This window comes from Phacochoerus africanus, chromosome 11 (genome assembly GCF_016906955.1).
Source record: "Phacochoerus africanus isolate WHEZ1 chromosome 11, ROS_Pafr_v1, whole genome shotgun sequence".
In the NCBI taxonomy this organism is placed as follows: Eukaryota; Metazoa; Chordata; class Mammalia; order Artiodactyla; family Suidae; genus Phacochoerus; species Phacochoerus africanus.
This window is the reverse complement of record NC_062554.1, coordinates 127401069-127423261: the sequence shown is the minus strand read 5'-3', so window position 1 is coordinate 127423261 and position 22193 is coordinate 127401069. Positions and strand designations below refer to the sequence as shown.

The window sequence follows — 22193 nt, the reverse complement described above, 5'->3', positions numbered from 1 at the left end:
AATGTGGGGTCCCTACTCCATCCATCTAATTAACAAAGACTTCCTGAGCCAGTGGTGAGTCACCTCACAGCTGACCAATGGACCACGTCCAGTTTCATCTCTGCACCTCTGTTCATGCAGTTACTCCAATTTAGAACCTTCTCCTATGGCTCCATGAACCCATCCCCAAATGCTCAAGCCCCTACTCCTCTCCCCTTCCCCCAAATTTACACGATCACTAGCACATAATTCAGAAATTCTGAAGGTATTTTATACCTGTTCCTTTTTATGCCCCCAAAATATAAATTCCTTATTCATTCCTTTTCATTTCGCAGGTATCCTTTGAAATAAATTTATATTGTTAACTACCTATGCGTTATCCCAACAGCAAACAGTGTTGTACCAGTCCCTAAAATGCCCTTTCTTGGGTACATGGTTATCAGACAAAATATGTGGTATGATTACTCTCTTAAAAAAAATGTAGCCATTGGACATCTCCGATCATTAGGGAAATACAAACCAAAACCGCATCATACTATCACACATCCATTACGGTGGCTACAATCTAAGGAAAAACACGTATTGAGGCGAATGTGAAGAAATTGTTGGGAGGAATGTAAAATGATGCAGCTGCTCTGAGAACCAGTAGGGCAGTTCCTCAAAGGTTTAAAAGTAGCATTTCCACATGATGAGGTCATTCCGGTTCTGAGTACATACCTGAAAGGCTTTGACAAGAGGGTCTCAAAGAAACATTTGTACATGATGTTCCGAGCAGCATTATTCACAACAGCCAGAAAGTGTTAACAATCCATGAGCCGGCTGTGTCAATCAGCCTCTCGAGATCCATGCACAGGCCTAGGTCTCTGCCACTCTGAAGGGGGACTGCCTGCGCAAGCACATTTTGCACCCCTTCAACTGGTTTGGGGCGGGTGGACCCATCAGGCGAGTGGACCTAGGATCTGGCTGCAACCATCTGCAGGAAGAGAGGCCGATCTCTGAAAGTCAGGCTATTAAGGCAGGCCAGTATCCTCCAGTTCTGAGTCAAAGGGGATATTCCCTCTGGGTTGGTTTGGGCTTGGGGTTTTGGGAGCACTTGTGTCCCCAAGATCCTGCCCCCTGTGGCCAGGCCTTTCAGGACCTTTGAGCTGCTTCAGGTTCTCCAGCGGGCACATGTGCAGTTCAGACCCCTTCAGCCTTTCGGAGGCCGCTGAGCCCAGTCTCAACCACTTGCTCAGGATCCAGTGTGGAGGCCGTACACTTTGTGAAAAGTACCCTGAGGAGGCAGCTGCGAATCAGTGACTGTCAGTCTCCATTAGGACCTGCCGCTTGACAGGGTGCCAGGTTCCCCATCAACTAGGGCTCCTGGATTGTCTCTGGATAACATGTCAGCATGCCCAGTCCTGGCCAGGCAATCCAGAGATCCCAAATTCTGCATTCAGGGAGAACACTGTCCACTGGTTAGGATAGGAATTGCTTGCAGGAACCTATGCTTTATCCCTGAGCCCTTCCTTCACCTGGACCTCTCAAGACTCATGCCCTTTTCTGGGGTGCCAGTTACTCTCACATGCATGTTCCACACCCCTAAGCTTGCTGGGGGCAGCTGGGTCTATAGGCCCTTGGTGCTGGGGCCCAAGGGAATTCCCTTCCTTTACATATAAAGAAGGCAAAAAAGAATCTGATCATTGGCATGTCCAAGGGCTGGTAGTTCATCAAAACCTCCCTTAATTCCTTAAAGACGTTGTCATTTAGTTCCTCCCATAAAATCAGGTTGGGGTTGTTGTTCTTTAGTAAAATATAGAGAGGTTTGGCCATGAGAGAAATCTGGAATCCAGTTTTAGCAATAATCAATTGGCTGGAGAAAATCTTGAAGTTGGTGCTTAGTTTTGGGCTTTGGGAAATTAGGGCCCCATATAGCACTTGTTCTGTTACCAGATCCCCTAAATATCAAATATGAGTTTGGGTAAACTCTAGTTATTCCATGATGACCTTGCTAAAAATGTTAGCAAGTGGATACTGTCTTCCTCTGAGGAGGCTTGAGGACAGCAGAGAAGCAAATCATCCACATAGCGCTGCAAGGTAGAACCCCAGAGAACTTGACATCATCTAGATTAGACTTCCTGATTTGTGAGACATAAGGGTTTTCAGTAAAAGTTTGAGGCAATACTGTCCAGGTGAATTTTCTTCCCAGTGAAAGCAAAAGATATTGGTTGGCTTCGTTAACTGGAATGCTAAAGAATGCCCTGCAGCAAATGGCATTATTTCATTCTTTTTTATGGCTGAGTAGTATTCCATTGTATACATATGCCACATCTTCTTAATCCATTCTTCTGTTGACGGACATTGAGGTTGTTTCCATGTCTTGGCTATTGTGAGAAGTGCTGCAATGAACACAGGGGTGCATGCATCTTTTTGAATTATAGTCTTCTCTGGGTAGATGCCCAGGAGAGGGATTGCTGGATCACATGGTAGCTCTCTATTTATTGTTGGTCCCCTCCTCTAGAATGTAAGGTCATCGCCATTAGAATGTAAGGTCCCGGGGACAGGCACTTTTGTCTTCAACCTGGATTCTGTGTTTTTGACATGACCCTATCATTATTTGAACACTTCCTTGCTTTCTGAAAAATCAAATGGCCTAGGATCATTTTATACATTTCTTTTCCCAGCCCTGGAATTAACCACTTCTCCAAGGAGCTTCGATTCCTTTTAGTAAATAATGGGATTTAAAGGCCAAGATCTGGGCACAAGATCTTCTTGGAGTGTTACTGCTCCTAGGCCCTCTCGCTGACAGACCTAGGGGACACCTATGCATCTATAGATACACCTTGATACTTGCAATTTCAGCCTAACACTACAGAATACATGCTGGTTTTCATTTTCATTTTGTTGAGAACTTGCTTCTCAGTGAGACACTGGCTTCTACTCCCTTTAATACATTTAATTATTTGATTGATCTCCATGCGTGTAACTAATCTACATGGGCAGTGCTTTTCCTCAGCCTGGATGCCTTCTTGACACTGTTCATGTTTCGATGTCCCACTTTGATTTGCTGTGGTTCCATGACCACCATCCCTGCCTACCTGTCTTTGCCCCACCTCATGAATTTAGGATCAAATAGTTTAGGAAGTAAAGGAGAGGAGGGAAATTTTTTTTTTCTGAAGTTTTTCAATATTAGAAAATATTTATGTCTAAAATTTTATCTTTCAGAAGGAATATACATACCCAAACACACACATTAGACATTTTTTCACCTTTCCTTTTTTTTTTGGTCATGCCCACAGCAAGCTGAAGTTCCTCGGTCAGGGGTCAAACCTGCACTACAGTGGTGACTGAAGCCAAGCAGTGGCAATGCCAGATCCTTAACCCACTGAGCCACCAGAGAACTCCACACACCAAGTTTTTATCTTTGTGTTTTTATTACTTACCCCAAAAGTAACCAGAGTTTGGTCAGATTTTACTGGATTAAGTAAAGTAGGATCTTGGTCATGCATGAACAACAAGCAAATTGGAAAGGTGTGCTTATGGCAAAAAGACAAAGGACTCAGCTAAAATTACTAGGGCATGTGGCTGATTTGGAGGAAGACTAAGAGGACGTCTCACTTAGTCATTCACTGAGACACAGAAAGAATGAAATAAATAAACTTATAGGTTTACTTTGCAATCAAAATGTGTTTTATCAAATTAGAATGCTAGCGAGTTTATAAATGAACAAGTCGTCAATATTGAACTAAAGAGTCTCTATTATTGGCATTAAGAAACTGAAAGCAGAGTTCCCGTCGTGGTGCAGCGGGAATGAATATGACTAGGAACCATGAGGTAGTGGTTTGATCCCTGGCCTCGCTCAGTGGGTTAAGGATTCAGTGTTGCTGTGAGCTGTGGTGTAGGTCGCAGACGTGGCTCAGATCTGGTGGTGTTGTAGCTGTGGTGTAGGCCAGCAGCTGTAGCTCCAATTGGACTCCTAGCCTAGGAACCTCCATGTGTCACAGGTGTGGCCCTAAGAAGACAAAAAGAAAAAAAAAAAGAAAGAAAGAAAGACACTGAAATCATGTGAGAAAAGAGAAAGAAAAGGCCCTGGATCATTTCAGTTTTATAATCACCAGTCTGTAAAGTATTCATCTGATGAGTTTCCAGAAAGGCCTATGGAGTGTGATATAAAGGCCACGGGGGCGCAGGACGCCAGTCAGACATTCGTCACCGTGGACAAGTCTCTTAACCACTCTGGTCTTGTTACTTCACAGGGGCATTTTGAAGGACAAGTTAAATATAAATAGTATTTCCACGTTTTGAACAAATGAGTGAACATTCATTATTTATGCTTCCCACTCTGCTCTGGGTGCATCAGTCTCCTCCCTGCTCCTGAAACATGCCTGGCTCCACCTCAGAGCATTTGCATTGCTGGTCCCTCTGCCAGGAATGTTCTTCCCTCGAACGTGCACAGGTCCTGCCCCCTCAGCGCCTTCTCATCTTCAATCCGATGTCACTGCTCACTGTGCTCTGTCCCAGGGCCCCATTTAAAATTAGACACCCCCAACAGTTCCCATCTCCTTCCTTCCTGTCTTGAATTTTCTCCTTAGCACTTATCACTAACGTTCTAGAAACTTATTTGTGTTGCTTATGCTGGTCACCTCCACTAGAATGTAAGGTCCTCGAGGGCCGGCACTTTTGTTCATTTTGGTGCAATGCTGTATCCACAGATCTTGCATGTCTGGTGGCCCACGATAGGCATCCATTTGCCATGGGTATAAATCAACCAATGAAAGAATATGTGTGTGTGTGTGTGTGTGTGTGTGTGTGTGTGTGTGTGTGTGTGTGTGTGTGTGTCTTTTTAGGGCCACACCCACGGCATATGGAGGTTCCCAGGCTAGGGGTCTAACTGGAGCTACAGCTGCCAGCCTACACCACAGCCACAGCAATGCCAGATCCGAGCCATGTCTGTGACCTACACCACAGCTCATGGCAACGCTGCATCCTCAACCCACTGAGCAAGGCCAGGGATCGGACCCACAACCTCATGGTTCCTAGTCGGATTCGTTTCCACTGTGCCATGACGGGAACTCCCGTAAGAATGAACTTTCAAGTGTTCCCTTCCTGGTACCTTTTTTCTGTCTTTTCTCACTGGTAGAAATGTGAATGAAAGGTGAGAGGAAAAAAAGTGACATGACTAAAGAGATTAAAGAAAGGTAGAATCAAAGAAGGCATGGAGAAGCCCTTATATTTGAAACACTAACTCTGAACCTTAGCAGTTCAATGGTAACAAACCACAGCCATGTAATACAGACAATCCCCAAGACAGGTCTTGCAGATACAGCCCTTGATATTCTTCCGTATTTTCCTCTGAAGTCAACTGCCCTCTGCTGGATAAGCAGGATAATAGCAGCAAAGTAAAATGTTAAGGTAGAAGTGGTTAATAACCTCCATGGGAAAAGAATCTGAAAAAGAAGGGTTCTATATCTATGCACAAATGAATCTCTTTGTTGTACACCTGAAACAAACACAACATTGTAAATCAACTATACTCCAATATAAAATAAAAATTAAATTGATAAAAAAGAAATGGTTATTTTCCCCTACATGCTGAACGAACACATCCTATTTGCTCAACAAATTATACATACTTTCTCTTTTAAGAAAAATTGTACTGAGGGTTTGGGATGGAAATGCTGTAAAAATTTGGTTGTGATGATTGTGGTACAGCTATTAATGTAATAAAATTCACTGAGTAATAAAAAAAGAAAAATTGCCATAATTTAAAATGCTGTTTCACATTTGAGTTTCAGATTAACAACTTCTGTCTTTGAAGCCATGAATCTGAGCATCTGTCAATAGCAACAATGCAGCAGTTCTTTAAAAATAATAAAAACTCAGTTGTCCCTTAGCTATTTGTATATAGATGCATTTATTTCATGTATGTATCTATGCATATATAAATAAAAAATAGTGTTGTCTCATGGCACGAATAAATCCAGTCAGTGAATTACATTCACACACAATACAAAGTCTTACTTACTGAGTTGAACCATTAAATATTCTAAAAAAGAAACATTTTTAAAAAAAGGACACATAAGATAGTTGGTGAGGAATGTCTAAAAATATGGCACATCTCTACATTTGCATCAGGAAATTCATACTGATAGAAAATGTAGCTGAGTATGTTTTTACACAATTGACATTACCTGTCAACCTAACAAACCTATAAGGGTATTATTCTCCTGCAGCTAAATAACTGCTACTTTGAGTATCAACTGGTCCCTTGAGATCAGTGCTTAGATCTGTCCTGTGTTTTTAAATCCAGTTGTCATGGAATTTCCTACATCCACATCAGAAATTGCTACCCTTCCCAGTACACAAACTAGGCTGTGGGTTTGTTTAGAAACTCCTTGTTGAAGAATCTTCTTGCCTCAACACTGCTGAGGGAAACAGAGCAACGAGACGGATTCTGTCTTCTATATTCAATGCTTTCAACCATGGCATTCTTTATCACCTGCAAATAGAGGCAAAAGATAGAAAATTCGTGCTGTTCTGGACTCAACGAAACATTTGTTTGGTCATATATATACATAACCTTTAATTATAGCATTCTTTCTGAAATAGAGAAATCTCTGAGCCATGCATGTGCATATTTAAATTTAACATCTCTATTACATTTTAAAGCATTTGTTTTACATTGGAGTTGATTTACAAGGTTGTACTAGTTTCAGGTGTACAGCAAAGTGATTCAGTTATACATACATATATACATATGTGTATATATATACACACATACTCTTTTATTTTCTATATATACATACATATTCCTTTTCATATTGTTTTCCATTATAGGGTATTATAAGATATTGACTAGAGTTCCCTGTGCTATGCAGTAGGTCCTTGGTTGTCTGTTTTACATATAGCAGCATGCATATTTTAATCCCAAACTCCTAATTTATTTCCCCCACTTCCTGCAATGGTAACCATAAGTTTGTTTTCTGTTTCTAAGAGTCTATTTGTGGGGTTTTTTTTGCTTTTTGTTGGTTTTTTGTTTTTGGTTTTTATGCCTGTGGCACATGGAAGTTCCCAGGTTAGGAATTGAATAAGAGCTGCACAGCTGCTGGTCTGCATCACAGCCACAGACACTCAGGACCTGAGCAGCATCCATGACCTACCCCACAGCTCACAGCAATGCTGGATATTCAACCCACTGAGCGAGGCCAGGGATTGAACCCACATCCGCATGGATACTGGTTGGGTTCATTATTGCTGAGCCCTGATGGGAATTCCTTTTCTTTTCTTTTTTTTTTAAATTTATTTATTTTTTATTTAAAAAAAATGTTTAGGGCCCTCTATTTAATAGCAACTTAAGCAATCATGTTTCTAGAAAGAGGGATTTATCATGAGAATGTCACACTTTTGTGGCTTTATGATTTTTAGTCATCTATTTTTCCCCAGAAAATATATATGTAATTATATATATATATATAACTGCCTCCTGAAAAAAATACAATTAAATATATACATTAAATTAAATCTATATAAAATTGTCTTCTGGGGGAAAATGGGCTCAAATGTTACTGAGCCCGTTAAGGAAAGCAGGTATGCGGTGACCCCACCTTTCCCACGAGGAAGGGAAACATAATTCTGTGGCCACAGAAGAGAGGACTTCAGGCCTACGACAGAGTCCTTCTCAGAGGGCTTCCAGGCACAGTCACTTGGCTGCGTGAGATCAAGAGGATTAACTTAAATCTTTGAGCCGATGTCCCCTTCTTTAATAATACTCATCTTTAATTATACTAATCTTGGCTAGTGTGGGAACTGGAGATCATTTATAGAAAGTACCTAGCACAGTGCCTGGCACATAGGAAACATTCCACAACTAGCATCTGTTTATTTATTTATTTATTATCTTTTTGCCATTTCTTGGGCCGCTCTTGCAACATATGGAAGTTCCCAGGCTAGGGGTTGAATGGGAGCCATAGCCGCCAGCCTATGCCAGAGCCACAGCAACGAGGGATGCGAGCCAAGTCTGCAACCTACACCACAACTCATGATAACGCCGGATCCTTAACCCACTGAGCAAGGTCAGGGATTGAACCTGCAACCTCATGGTTCCTAGTCGGATTCGTTAACCACGGCGCCACGATGGGAACTCCCAGCATCTATTTATTGTTATTTGTAAAACTGACCACATGTGAGGAAATTTAGGAGTTTTAAATTAGATGGGAGCTGGAAAGTTTACTGAAAATAAACACACCATGTGTAGCCATGTGTGGCCAACAGTGGGCCTGTCATATGGTAAAAGTCAGCGCATCAGTTCTGCTATTTCAATCATGCCCTACTCCATCCTCGTTTAATAATCCCCTCATCTTTCTAGAGACCATGTCAGCAGCTTTTCAGCTGGTTTCTCCTTCTGAAAGGGCCACTGAAACAACATGGGCCCATCAACCTTCACTGCAGAGAAGTACTCAAGTTAAGTTAAAAATAAACAAATTACTTTCCAAAGACTTTTTAAAAGCTTTAAAACATATAAAAGACTACAAGGGGACATTATACTGATAATGACTGCCGTCAACTCTTTTACAATGACTTCATAAGCACCAAAAAATCAACAATATCAGCATCATGAACTGGTGAGTTTTTCAGAGTTGGCCCTTGCCAGGTGTTTTTAGCAAATGGCAATTCTTATAAAGAAGAATCCACATTTATAACTGTGCTACCCAAGTCATAATGCAATAACAATGTGCAGATTTATTTTTATTTATTTATTTTTATTATTATTTTTTATTTTTTTATTTTTGTCTTTTTGCCTTTTCTTGAGCCGCTCCCGAGGCATATGGAGGTTCCCAGGCTAGGGGTCAAATTGGAGCTGTAGCCACCGGCCTACACCACAGCTCACAGCAAAGCCGGATCCTTAATCCAGTGAGCAAGGCTAGGGATCGGATCAAACCTGCAACCTCATGGTTCCTAGTCAGATTCTTTAACCAAGAATGTGCAAGTTTAAACACTAGGTGGTGCAGTAACACTAGGAAACCATTAACTGGATTTTTTTTTTTTGGAGTACTGCAGAAAATACCCATTTGTCGCACTGTGTAATTCTGTGATGCCAACAGAACTGGCTAAACCTAGTACCACCTCAGCTGCCAAATTCAAACCTCTTGGCCTTATACATGATACAATTACATGTGATCAAAAAGGCAATATGTTATATTTGAATCTTCTTAAAAATTATTATTACAGTAGGAGCAAATTATAAATAGTGTTCGAGGAATTCCCATTGTGGCTCCGCGGGTTAAGAATCTGACTAGCATCCATGACAATGAGGGTTCAATTCCTGGCCTTGCTCGGTGGATTAAGGATCCAGTGTTGCCCTGAGCTGTGGTGCAGGTCTTGGGTGAGGCTCAGACCTGGCGTTGCTGTGGCCATGGCATAGGCTGGCAGCTCCAATTTGACCTCTAGCCTGGAAACTTCCATATGCTGCAGGTGGGGCCATAAAACAAAGAAACAAACAAAATAGTGTTTACAAACTAATTCTTTCTTCCCCCCTGAAATTCATTGAGATTCCAAGTCCATCCCATCAGTGTTATCCTAGCAGAAGCTCTTATATCCCACCTTTCTCCATCCTCGCCGCCTATTCCTAAATAAGGTCCATGTCGTCTTTCACTTAATTAATAATCACTAATTAGTTTAATAATTATTTAATAGCCTCATTTGCCAGATTCTTTAAATATTTGGCAATAAAGGCAGAAAATAAGAAAGTATGTAAAATTTAAAATTTCCCCCAAAGGAATCAATTTCAAAATGTGGTATTAGAAGCAACCCATAAGTAAATACTGAATTCCTATAACAGCAAATTTAAAATGGGCCTTAAAAGGAAGTTACAGTATATTTTGAGACACAACAAAAAATTAAAAATAAAGTACAGTAGGTTTGCTGGCTCATGCCTGCCTTCCCAATAAAAACTGAAGTGTCAGGAAAGCAAGGGCCTTATTAGTCTTGTCATTCTTGATCCCAGCACTTAGAACCCGGAAGAAGAAGAAGAAACATTTGTAAAACTAATGACTGCCCCAAAGGTGCTCACTGCAGATCAGAGTAAATGGGACAAAGCTCACCTCATGGAGACAATGAGGCTTGAGCTGAAGGACAAGCAGGATTTTATAAGTGGACTGTGAAAGCTGGTCATTCTTAGCAAAAGGATAATCTTATAAAGAGGCTGAAGATGGAAGGTCCAGGCTTGTACAGGAAACATCTGGGAATTGGCCTGGCTGGAAAGGTGTTGGGGGCATATTAGGAAATAAAGCTGCCTGAGATGATTTAAAAGTAAGAGAAGAGTGAGGGGAAAAAAAAAAAAAAAACCTCTGGCTCCCATCTCAGCACCCCAACATAACTGCGTCTTCCAGGAATCGGCCTAAATAATCCATGACTCAGTTTCCTCAGGTATAAATAAGAACACCTAGTTCATAAGCCAGCTTTGAGTGTTGACTATTTGGAAAGGAAATATTTGGCTTATATTAAGCACGTAAAGCTTCTTCTTGTTCTTTTTGTTTTGTGCATTGTTCTATCCTTAGCTTCCCAAACAGTGCCTGGCACAGTAGATGCTCAATAAATATGTTGAATAAATGAACAAATAAGATGTAAAAAGACTCCTGGCCATATTCAAGGCAGATTAATTGGGCCAAATATATATGGTTATGATATATAATAAGCTTCTAAATTACATTGTAAATGATAAAAACTCTCACTTGTACCTCGACACTTCTATCATGATGGTGAACTATCAATAAATTAAGAAGTAAATACCAGTACGTCTGGATATATGCTTTTCCTCATTTTAATCAACTCTGAACAGTTAACACTTTATAGGATTATTGGAGAAAGCATTTTAAAAGCTCATGCTTAGGCATCTTGGTATATGCTGAATAAACTCTGTGTTTAGAATATGCCTCCTGAATTAATAAACTGAATCAGTGAGACTACATAATAATATACTTTTTTTGGTGATAACTGAATCAACAAGAGCTTGGAGAAGAGACACCAGATGGTGTAATTCCTCCAGGTGGAGGTGGTAGTTTGTGAGTACAGTCTGTAGCCACACTCCCTGGCCAGGCACGCACTGCATGGAGATTCTCCATACTCAGGACTCTGCCTCCAGCCAACAGACCTTGTATCCTGACATCTGCTACCCCCTCCTCCTGTCACATTAAATGCTTCAACAGTTTCAGCCAGGAAGTCCCAATAAGTCTATGACATCTTAAAAATAACTTATGGAAACGTTGATGCATATTTATTTTAGGTGCAAGGCACTGTGATCAGTATCTCTGGAAGATACAAGGTAAATAAGGAAAATCGTTGTTTTTCAGGTGTTTAAATTTATAATTAAAATCAGAGGATAATATGGACACTATTAATAATTATTATCATTATCATATTACCCATTTCAACTTAAGTGACTTGTACATACCAAGCTTTTCCATTATATACTTTTACTTAATCCTCATCCCAGTGTTATAAAACATACATTGTTGCCTTTTACAAATGAGGGAGGAGTTCCCTTGTGGTACCTTGGGTTAAGGATCCAGTGTTGCCACTACTGTGGCTCTGGCTACTGCCATGGTACAGGTTTGATCCCTGGCCAAGGAACTTCCACATGCTGTAGGCATGGCCAAAATCAAACAAAAGCCAAACAATGAGGAAAAGTAGACTTTGTAAAAGTTAACCAACACGGCCAAGGTCACTCAGTGAAGAGGCACAGACAAAAATCTGAGCCCTCAATTTGGTCTGACTCCAAAGCCTTTACATTTTCCACATACTGCATGTCTACCAGTATAAGTCACTATATCTTAGGCTTCTTTTAAAAAAATAAATAAATAAAAAAGACCAAAAACTCCCATGAAATGCTGCCACTGTTAAAGCACTTGGGCACTGTTCAGCGAAAAGGAATTTGGGAGGACTGAGTAAGTGCAGAAACCTGGAGCTAATGAGAAACTCAGCCTGCTGTCAAGAAGTGAGCAGAAACAGAAGTTCTCTAAAGATGACCTGGCATTTAGCTCCAGCAAAGCAGGCCCACTGTGAAGCAACAGAAGCACAAGGCTGAACAGACAGGTTGGCCTTTTCAGAGTAAAGATTTAACTCCGAAGGTAGAATCAAAAATGAAAACCTCCCTTAAGTCATGGTGTTGTGGCCGCAAAGTTGAAACTGTCTCCATGGGATTGGTAGTCAGACATCTGAATTAGAAGAGTTTACGTTTTCTTTCTTTCTTCTTTCTTTCTTCTTTCTTTATTTCCTCCTTCCTTCCTTCCTTTATTTCCTTCCTTCCTTCCTTCCTTCTTTCCTTCTTTCTTTTTTTTCTTTTTGCTTTTTAGGGCTGAACCCAAGGCATATGGAAGTTCCCAGGCTAGGGGTCGAATCAGAGCTGCAACTGCCATCTACATCTAAGCCACAGCAGTACCAGATCTGAGCCACATCTGAGACCTACACTGTAGCTCACAGCAGTGCAGAATCCTTAACCCACTGAGTGCGGCCAGGGATTGAACCTGCATCCTCATGGACACTAGTCGGGTTCATTGAGACACAATGGGAACTCCAGTCTGTAGTCTTATTTCTGGCCATTTGCAAAGGTCTTCAGGTGTATTCATCATGGTACAGGATACAGACACACATAGGTACGGATCCCATTTATTAAACAGCTTCTGTTTGCAGAGGGCACTGTTCATACATCACCTGATTCACGATTCACTACTGCCACTATGGCAGATGCGGTTACTCCTGAGATGGAGACTGAGGCTCAGAAAGTTCAAGTAGCTTATTCAAGGTCACACAAGTAGCCCATCTAAGAGCTAAACATAAAGTCCACGACCTTGCTTCTATATACCATACCAGAAAAAGTTCTTAGAAGCAATCGAAACCTGCTTAATTAAATGGCTGGTGAAAAATCTACATCTGATGAATTCTAAGTCTGGATAGTTATTCTGGAATTCAGTCTGGTTTTGTTCAAGCTTTAACTTTTTCATCATGCATCAAAAAAACTACTTTTAAGAATGTGTGTAAAATATATAAATAGAACTATATATATGTGTATATATATACACACACACATACATATATATAACCATATACATAATAACTTAGCAGATTTTATATAAACCAGAACTGAAAACAATGAAAAAAATGTAGCTGTGTATATATTTCTATATATACAGATACACGTGTATGTGTGTGTTTGTATATGATCCTTTTATTTTCCCAAGTCCAATAGGGTATTTATATATTCTTACCATCTATTTTTTTCCATTTGAGGATAACTGATCAAGCTTAATACATTTCATCCCAAGGAATACATAGCATAGTTCTGAGTTTATTGGCCCTACACTGAAAAATTACTCCTATATTACGCCTCACTTCTTTTCTGTTTTAATAGCATGAGGTTTTATAAAACACAACTCCATTCTGAGAACGTCTGCTTGCTCCCTATGAATCATAGATTAAAACGCCAATTTTCTCTTAATATTCTTTAACTTTTCATCATCGCCATAGAAACAATGTAACATATGGATTTCAGATGTTCACTGAATAATAACAAAGTAAAGGAATAAATCTACTTGGAAAATGACATATGCTATTAATTTTGCTAAGCATGTTTTACATAAATTATCATGTATTATTCACAAGTGAAGGCTGACAAGAAACACTTTAGAGTTGCAGGACCTGAAGCTTACTGGGGAAAAGTTCACACGTTAACAAAAATTAAAGATATTGCTTAATAAGCATATGATGGTGGAACCGTTATAACTGCACACAATTGATTGTTACTAGCCTCAAGCCAAAATAGACAAACAAGCACACTAAATGTGCCAGAATTCTATGAGCTCACAAAATCTAATTAAATCTCACATGCCCAGAACACCCGTCCACACCTGTACCTTATTTTGGTCTATTCATACAGTTTCCAAAAAGACTGGCAAGTGAGGTATGAGGCCTTTCCCTCTCCATTTACTCTTCCTTTCTTTTGCTTGTACTCTTTGTTTCCTAATGTGCGAAATCCAATCAGGCCAATGAACTTGGGCTTTTAAAACTGATCATCATTTGTCAGATCTGTGAGGTGGCATCACAAGCCATCATGGTTCTAGTTACACAACAGTAGTCCCAAATGGTGCATTAGCAGCTAAAGAATTTTACACAGAGACAGAATCTTAGCAGCAGACACACTTGTCAGGAACTAATACTGAAGAGAATGACTTGTTTCTAACTGAAGCAAAACATACTTGGTATCTCCAGGGCTAAAAATGGAGAAGAGAGGCTGCCACTTTGAGCAACACTGCCAAGATCTAAAAAAATAAAGACATTTAAAAGCATGAGTGTATCCATTAAAGTTCATGCTATTTTTGCAGCTAACTACACTTTTGGTTACACTCATTTTCTTTTTATCACTCTTTTCCTATTCCTATTTTATTTTAATATGGAATAAATACACGAGATATTTTGGGAAAGAAGCTGAGAGTTAACCAAGCCGTCAATCAAATGAGAGTATAACAGGTGAGTATAATAATTTGGAGGCCTTGGCATTCTTATCTGTTAACTTTACAAGGCTCACCAATAGCTCATAAAAAAGAAAATGGTACAGTTGGGGGGGTGGTATTCATAAACCTTATTTTTAATTAATTAAAAAGAGGTTTTGCTATGTCCATGTGATATGAAAGAATCTGACATCGTCAACGATCATAGAAGATACTTACATCAATGTTGTTCAGGGTATTGAAATACATCAGATCATGCAGTCTTTTGAACGCTTGATTTGGATATTGGAAGTTGAAGGTTGAAAATGGTGATTCAGGGTCATCAAAGATATCAAAATCAGCTATCTCTTTCTCTTCCTGAGTTTCTCTTGGAACACCTAAATATAAGAAGAGTCTCAAATGGCATAATTTTGAAAACTGTAAATTATCTCTAAAACCCAGGGCATATAAAACATACACATAGCTATTAACACAACACTGGGAGCCTCTTCCGGGGTCATGTAATTCTTAACATATACTAATAAGCTTCCACCCATATTCCCTGAACTTCACCATTTCTGTAGGTTCTAAACAGAGAACTTCCAATGGACAGGATTTGCCTCTCTGAGTCTATGGGCTTTCTACCCCTCCCTGCAACTGCAGAAGCCGGCTTTGTTCACTAGCATCAGGCTGGAAATGTCAGTAAATAATACTGTGTCCCAGAAAGCAGTCAAACAAAGACTCTATGGTATTGGTATATAAATTCCCCCATTCCCTTGCCACTTGCTGTGTTACTGGGAAGGATGATTCTGGACCACAGATTCCACTCCATTTCCTAGAGTTTCCCAAAAGGATCAGGTTCTCCTTGAGATGGCCAGCTTAATACATCTTTCGCTATCTGCCTTTCTTCCCTTTTTCAGTTCCCTACTATCTTACTAAAATTCCCTTGCGCACCCAAATAAACTGTTTGCACTTGAATCCTTTGCTTGGAAACTGCTTCTCATAGAACTCAAACTCATACATTAATTAACTGTCTTCGTGTCACAGGAATCCCTTTCATAGTCCCTTTTGGAGAATTAACAGTGATAGAAAATTCAAAATATTCTAGGTTTTAAGTATTTCACTCTTCAATAACTAAAAAGTCCAGCCAATTCTTCCTTCTCTTGTGTTGAACTATGACTCATAATAACGTCTACCCCTATTGATCCCTCCTCTGACTTCCTCCACCACCTAGAAAAAGTTCACTTTCTTCTCTGAAGTCTCTTCTCAAATCTCCAATGACTCTTTCTGTCCTGCTGGTCTTTCATGTGCGAGAACCTGAAATTACTAGCACATATTATACTGCTAAGTTACATTACTTTTTACAATCAAACTCCCAGGAATTTTTTGCATGATTTGTTCTGAAACAAGGCCTTCCTTCCATGGGTAGTAATCAAAATATTCAATACCCGTCTGAGGATGTGGTGAAAAGCCCCAGAGATTCTTACTGAGTCGGTTTTCTGGATTGTGAGGAACTCAGGGGATCCTGGGATGAGAAAGAGGGGAAGTACTTGGGGTTGTTTCAGGAAAGCAGCCATTTATCAAGGGAAGGGAAGTGTTCCATGTTGTAACAGCTGGTTTAGCAGTGCCAGTGTGAACCAGCTTAATGTCAGACTTTCTTCTTCTTCTTCTTTTTTTTTTTTGTCTTTTTGTCTTTTCTAGGGCCTCACCCACGGCATCTGGAGGTTCCCAGGCGAGGGGTCTAATCGGAGCTGTAGCTGCCAGCCTACGCCAGAGCCCTAGCAACTCAGGATCCAAGCCACGTCTGCGACCTACACCACAGCTTGCAGCAATGCCGGATCCTTAACCCACTGAGCAAGGCCAGGGATTGAACCTGCAAACCTCATCGTTTTTAGTCAGATTCGTTAACCACTGAGCCACGACGGGAACTCCCAGACTTACTTCTTTATCACATTTCTATTTTACAGAATATAACTCTCCATGTACCTGGAGCCTTGTACTTTCTGAAGTTGATGTTGGCCAGAACAAAGTGGATGATAGTTGGGCAATCTTTCTCAACATCAGGATTCTTGGGTTTGAAGACATAGCACTCCTTTAGTCCTTCACGATCAAACACATTCTGGTCAATCTTTGGAAAAGGCAGCTTATTCATTTTTGCCCACTTCTCTGCAAGAAGCAGCTCCTGTAGAAGAAGCGGAAAAGTGCATTTGGGAATTTTCAGTCCTCATTTGTTTCGTCGGTCTGTCCATCACCCTGCATTCGTTGGTGTCTGCTATGGGTTAGCACTGACTTTGCTTGGATGAATAATGACCCTATTCTCCAGAAGCTGATCAATCTCGAAAAATACAAAAGTACTCCATAGACAAACTCGCCATTGTTCTGTCAACTCTTGGCACAGGGATTGTTCCACTGGAGGCGTATGAAACATTATTAATGAACTGAACTGAATGAAATTACTTTGATGTAATTTCTAGAGAAAAAAAAATGTATATTATAGGTTCTGGGCATTTATAAGCCTTGTGAATGCTTTTTGGTTAAAGGATTACTTCAGAGTCACAAAAACCTCTTGAAGCAGAACGACAAACATTCTGCTACCCATATTTTTACCGCAAAAATGGTAAATTTTTACCCATATCTTCTCCACAAAACTCATTAAAAATTAATACATTTTATGTATGAAGAGACACTTGAGCTACTCTGAATCTACTTTATTTTCTGCTTTTGTTTATGACAAGAAGCTGAGCTTCCGGCCTCATTTGTTATTATGTGTGCAGTGGCCCAGAGTCACCCCGCAGAAGAACTGAGAGTTAGTGAAGGCACGTGGCCCACTGGGTGGGTGACTATTTCCACATTTTTACGCCTTTCCGGGTAAAAGGATTATACATCCCACGGGGATGAGAGAAGCAGTGGCACACAGCCAGAGAGGCTGATTTGCATCTGCGGACACGTAACATGACCAAGAAATGCACGTTTGCTGTCTGCTGTCGGGACTACAGAGATTTTTTAGGTTTGTTTCCGCATCAAGGCTGACGAACACAGTGGCTAAGCACAAAAAAATCATTAAATTGAAACTCGAGAACATAAATCAATACAGCAAGGTGCACCGAACACAGCTGACTTCTATGGAAATGCAGCTTAAGGGCAAGGGGGACAAATAAGAAGCAGACCGAGGTGATGAGAAAAGCACAGGGGCCAGATTGCCCGAATTAAAGTACAAGCTCTGGGGCGGCAGACGAGAGCCTTAATGTTGCCACACTCGCTATCCTCACATATAAAGTAAGGAGGATAATGTGATACCCATTTTATAAGATTGCTATTAGAATTAAGTTAATATGAGAGCAGTATTTAGGACCATGCCTGTAAATAAAACCATACAGATGTTTGATAAATAAATGCCAATAAAGAGAGGGAAAGAGATGGAAGGGAAAAAAAAAGTGAAGAAAGAAAAGAGGGAAAAAAGGAAGAGAGGCAGGAATGGTATTAGGGAAATCCCTAGAGACGGGAAGTTTTAGGGAAATGATCAGTACAATCTTAAGCTTTTTAAGCTACTTCCCTTATTGATGCATTTGATGACAATTACTAGGTCCTGATCTAAGCTTCATGCCAGGAGGTGGGAACGTAACAGTGAAATAACCTCTTGTTATTCTGTGATTTTATACAGCCTGGTGGGTGAAAAAAAGGAAGCAAATAACCCTTCAGGTTTAAAACTGTGGCAAATGTTATGAAAAGAGTGTGTATTTGCTGTGAGATTTTGCAGTAGACCTGGATTATTTCCTGAGTGCTTAATTCATTCAGTGTTATGACTGAGCATCCGCTATGTTCAAGGGATAAGACAGAGGCTGTCCTTGGACGCTTGGAGATTATAAATCAATGGGAAAGATAAATAACAGATATTATACTGCAGCATGAAAGAGGCAGGGAGCATGATGCATGGCATTGTGCCTAGGCTGTGCCATCTGAAATGTCAGCCCATCTTTGCTGAGTGATCTGAGACAAACTGCTTAACACCAGAGCTTAGCAGCAAAGGAATTCTTTTGTAGGCTGGAGTATGCAGTGACACGCTTCTGATCACACCACACCATGGGATCATAAGTAGCAACAAACAAACATGGACCATGTTGGGTACTATCCCTGAAGTAGCAGGCTTCTGACCTCATTTGATCTACATGTCAGCCGTTTCTTACTTCTCATCAACTCATTTGTAAATGAATGAGTTGTAAAATAAAGTTACTACTATTATCTTCATGAGCATTGCTGTGAGGATTAAATGAGATTACATATACATATATATAGATATATATTACATATATATAATTTATATATATATATATTTTCTTTTTATGACTTCACCCATGGCATATGGACATTCCCAGAACAAGGATCAAATCAGAGCTGCAGCTGCAGGCCCACACCACGGGCATGGCAACATGGGATCCTTAACCCACTGAGCAAGGCCAAGGGTAGAATCTACAACCTCACAGACACTATGTGGGGCTCTTAACTTGCTGAGCCACAATGAGAACTCCAATTTTTAAAAAATTCAGTCATCTATATCTCAGAAAATAAGTGTTTAAAACAACACCTTAAATTTAGAGAAAAAAACCCTTTTTTTTTTTTTTGTCTTTTTGCCTTTTCTAGGGCCGCTCCCACGGCATATGGAGGTTCCCAGGCTAGGGGTCCATTTAGAGCTGTAGCCGCCGGCCTATGCCAGAGCCACAGCAATGTGGGATCCAAGCCGCGTCTGCAACCTACACCATAGCTCGCAGCAACGCCAGATCCTTAACCCACTGAGCAAGGCCAGGGATCGAACCTGAAACCTCATGGTTCCTAGTTAACCACTGAGCCACAGTGGGAATTCCCTTTCACTATTCTTGATGCTTCTGAAATTTCCTGAATTTTAAGTTGATCGCCTCTCTCCATGCCATTTACTGAGAAATGAAAATCTGGGAAGACAAAGGCCTTCATTTATATTAAGGCCTCTGTTCCATAAACTGTTAAGCTAAATGTGATTATAGTTCTCTGACAATCTTATGTATATTTACTTTGCTTATTTGAAACTTTAGAAACCTTTTTCTCTTAAGTGATTTTTCCTTCTATTCAGTTGAATTATTCAGCTTATTTCTTGTCTAGCACTGTTCACAATTATTCATTAAGGATTATTCAACATCAAAATAAAACTAAAAGTTCACGCTGGAATTGCGTGAGAAGGAGGAAAAGAGCGAGCTTTCTAGTATTTACAAACATGACTCAAGGGTATGACCAATGACGTGTGCTGTGTGGAAAAAGAGGAAAAGAGAATTGCGTGAGGTGAAAGAGCAACTTATTTTTAGACAGATGTTTTCTACTGGAATCAGGAAGTGATGGAAACTTTCCCTTTCCTTATATGATCCTAATGTGGAAGAGATTAAAAACCAATGACTGTAAAGGCAGTGATTACAGGACGGAAAAACCATCTCCTCTCTGATAGCCCATTTCTCTGTTTGTAAAGGCTGAGAAACAATGACACAACTATGAGTAGAGCAGACGAGTTTGAAAAGAGTATTTCAGAAGAATGCAGTGAGTAAAAAAACCTGCTGCTCCACAAACTGCAGCAGTACAGCAGAAGCATGTTCTCACTGTCCAGTCTGGTTACTCTCTGACACTTCATATGCTTCAGATTTCCACAGACGAATTCATGCTCAATTTACATAGGACTAACTGAAAGTTATTTTCTCTGGAGATAAAAATTTGATAGTATCCTTCAGAGTGATACTTTGTAACATGGTTGTGCTCTTTTTTTTTCTTTTTTTGGTCTTAGGGCCGCACCTGGCATATATGGAGGTTCCCAGGCTAGGGGTCCAATCAGAACTGTAGCCGCTGGCCTGCGCCAGAGCCCCAGCAACTCGGGATCCGAGCCATGTCTGCAACCTACACCACATCTCACAGCAATGCCAGATCCTTAACCCACTGAGCGAGGCCAGGGATCGAACCCGCATCCTCAGGGATGCTAGCGGGGTTTGTTAACCGCTGAGCCACAAGGGGACCTCCTCGTGCTCATTTTTGAGAACTAAAACATCTTGGAAGAATAGGAAAAACACTCTAAATAACAGAAATATATTCAAACTGTAGTGTGAATGGCATATACATGCCATTTTATTTATTTAAATATATATTTGAATTTAAATTTAAATATATTTATATACATGTAATATAATAAATTAGCTTTTCTCTAGAGGAAATGAGTTTGTTTTCTGTATAAACTCAGGATATGTGTTTAAGATGTTTCTCATTAGTTAAAACCTGTTTTTAGATTAGAGAGAGGTATGGAGTATAATCATGTAAATAAATTGACATAATTTTCAAAAATTATTGAAGCAAATGAGATACAATGGATAGAAACTATAACTTAGAATTCATTATTTCATGGTTATGGCCCTTCTGATTTCCAGTAAAAAGCATGCTGGTATTTGGATCCAAGCGTTTATAATGCAACAGGCATGAAAATAATTTCCTATATCAAACAGTGTAGAATTTATAGAGCACTTTGTACTTCTCATTAGTTCTTCTTCCCTAAGAGGTTACTCTAGGTTTACATAAATATGTCAGGAAAAATTAACGCTGTGTGTATCTGCCCATCCTCAATGACCAGTACAGGTATGGTGGGTTGAATGGTGGCGCTCCAAAAGGTAGGTCCGTGGCCTGACCCTCGGACCAGTGAATGCAAACTTGTCTGGAAAAGGAGTTTCTGCAAATGTAACTAAGGGTCTAAAGATAAGATCGCCGTGGATTATCTGGACGGGCTATAAATCCAATGACAAATGTTCTTATAAGAACACACACACACCGCCACACACACCCACACCCACAGAAGGCCATAGAAAGCCAGAGGCTGAGGTTGGGGTTATGTAGCCACAGGCCAAAAAAAAAGCCTGGAGCTACTGGAAGCTGGTTTGGCTATGATGGTTCAACCCAAACCAAACATCTTGAGGACATCATACACAGAAGTTCTAAACAAAGGATCATACCATGATGTCAACAAATACATCAGGTTAGTGTGGAAAAAAAACCAGATTCTTTATGTCTTTTTTGTGGGTAAATGAAATTCTGACCTCGAGTGAAAATACAGGGAGATAAAGTTAATTTACATACATGATTTTTGCAATTGTGAAGACTAGCTCATTTCAATTTTTCCTTGTTCTCTCCTCCTTTTCTCCTTTTTTTCACTGCCTCCTTCTCTCCTTTTTTCCTTCCTTCCTTCCTTTTACTTTTAAGAGAAAGAGCCCACTATTCTGGGTTCTAGTCACTATACCTTTAAAAGGGCACTGAAAAACAGATTTATATCTAATATATGGTGATATAGTATAAAATAATTTAATTTATGGCATAATAACCATAATAAATTACTCTCCGTGTGATTTAGTAAATTAAAGGAAAAAATCTTTAATAGTAAATTCTGAATTTCCCTACATTCTTTGCTTACTCCTCGAAACAAAGATTTTTTTCCCCTTAAATTCTGCTTATTTTGCAGACTTGAATATGAATAAATTGGTTTGTTTTAATTTACCAATATTAAAGACCAATCCTATTACAGTTTTCCTTGGATGAACCCTACTGGTAAACTCAATTTACATGGCATATATCGAACTTACTAAATGGTTAACAAAAGAAACTTGACAAATGAAACACGGAAGTGTTTTTCTTAAATCAATTAATAATACTATTTAGAGTCATGAGGCTTTTTATATTAGGCCTATTACTAGGGTGTGTGCCCACTAA

At 39.9% G+C, this 22193-nt stretch overlaps 1 protein-coding gene across 3 annotated transcripts in view; it reads right to left on the bottom strand.

Moving 5' to 3' along the window:
- Positions 1 to 5853: 5853 nt before the first annotated feature.
- PLA2G4A (phospholipase A2 group IVA) overlaps positions 5854 to 22193 on the bottom strand; it is a 160225-nt gene continuing 143885 nt past the window's right edge. For all 3 annotated transcript variants that reach the window (XM_047751917.1, XM_047751918.1, XM_047751916.1), the window contains 3 exons: positions 16425 to 16620; positions 14679 to 14836; positions 5854 to 6457 (listed from right to left, as the gene is read on the bottom strand). In XM_047751917.1, the coding sequence (XP_047607873.1) occupies positions 6326 to 6457; positions 14679 to 14836; positions 16425 to 16620 (486 nt within the window). In that variant the 3' untranslated portion in view covers positions 5854 to 6325. The remainder of the gene's footprint in view (positions 6458 to 14678; positions 14837 to 16424; positions 16621 to 22193) is intronic.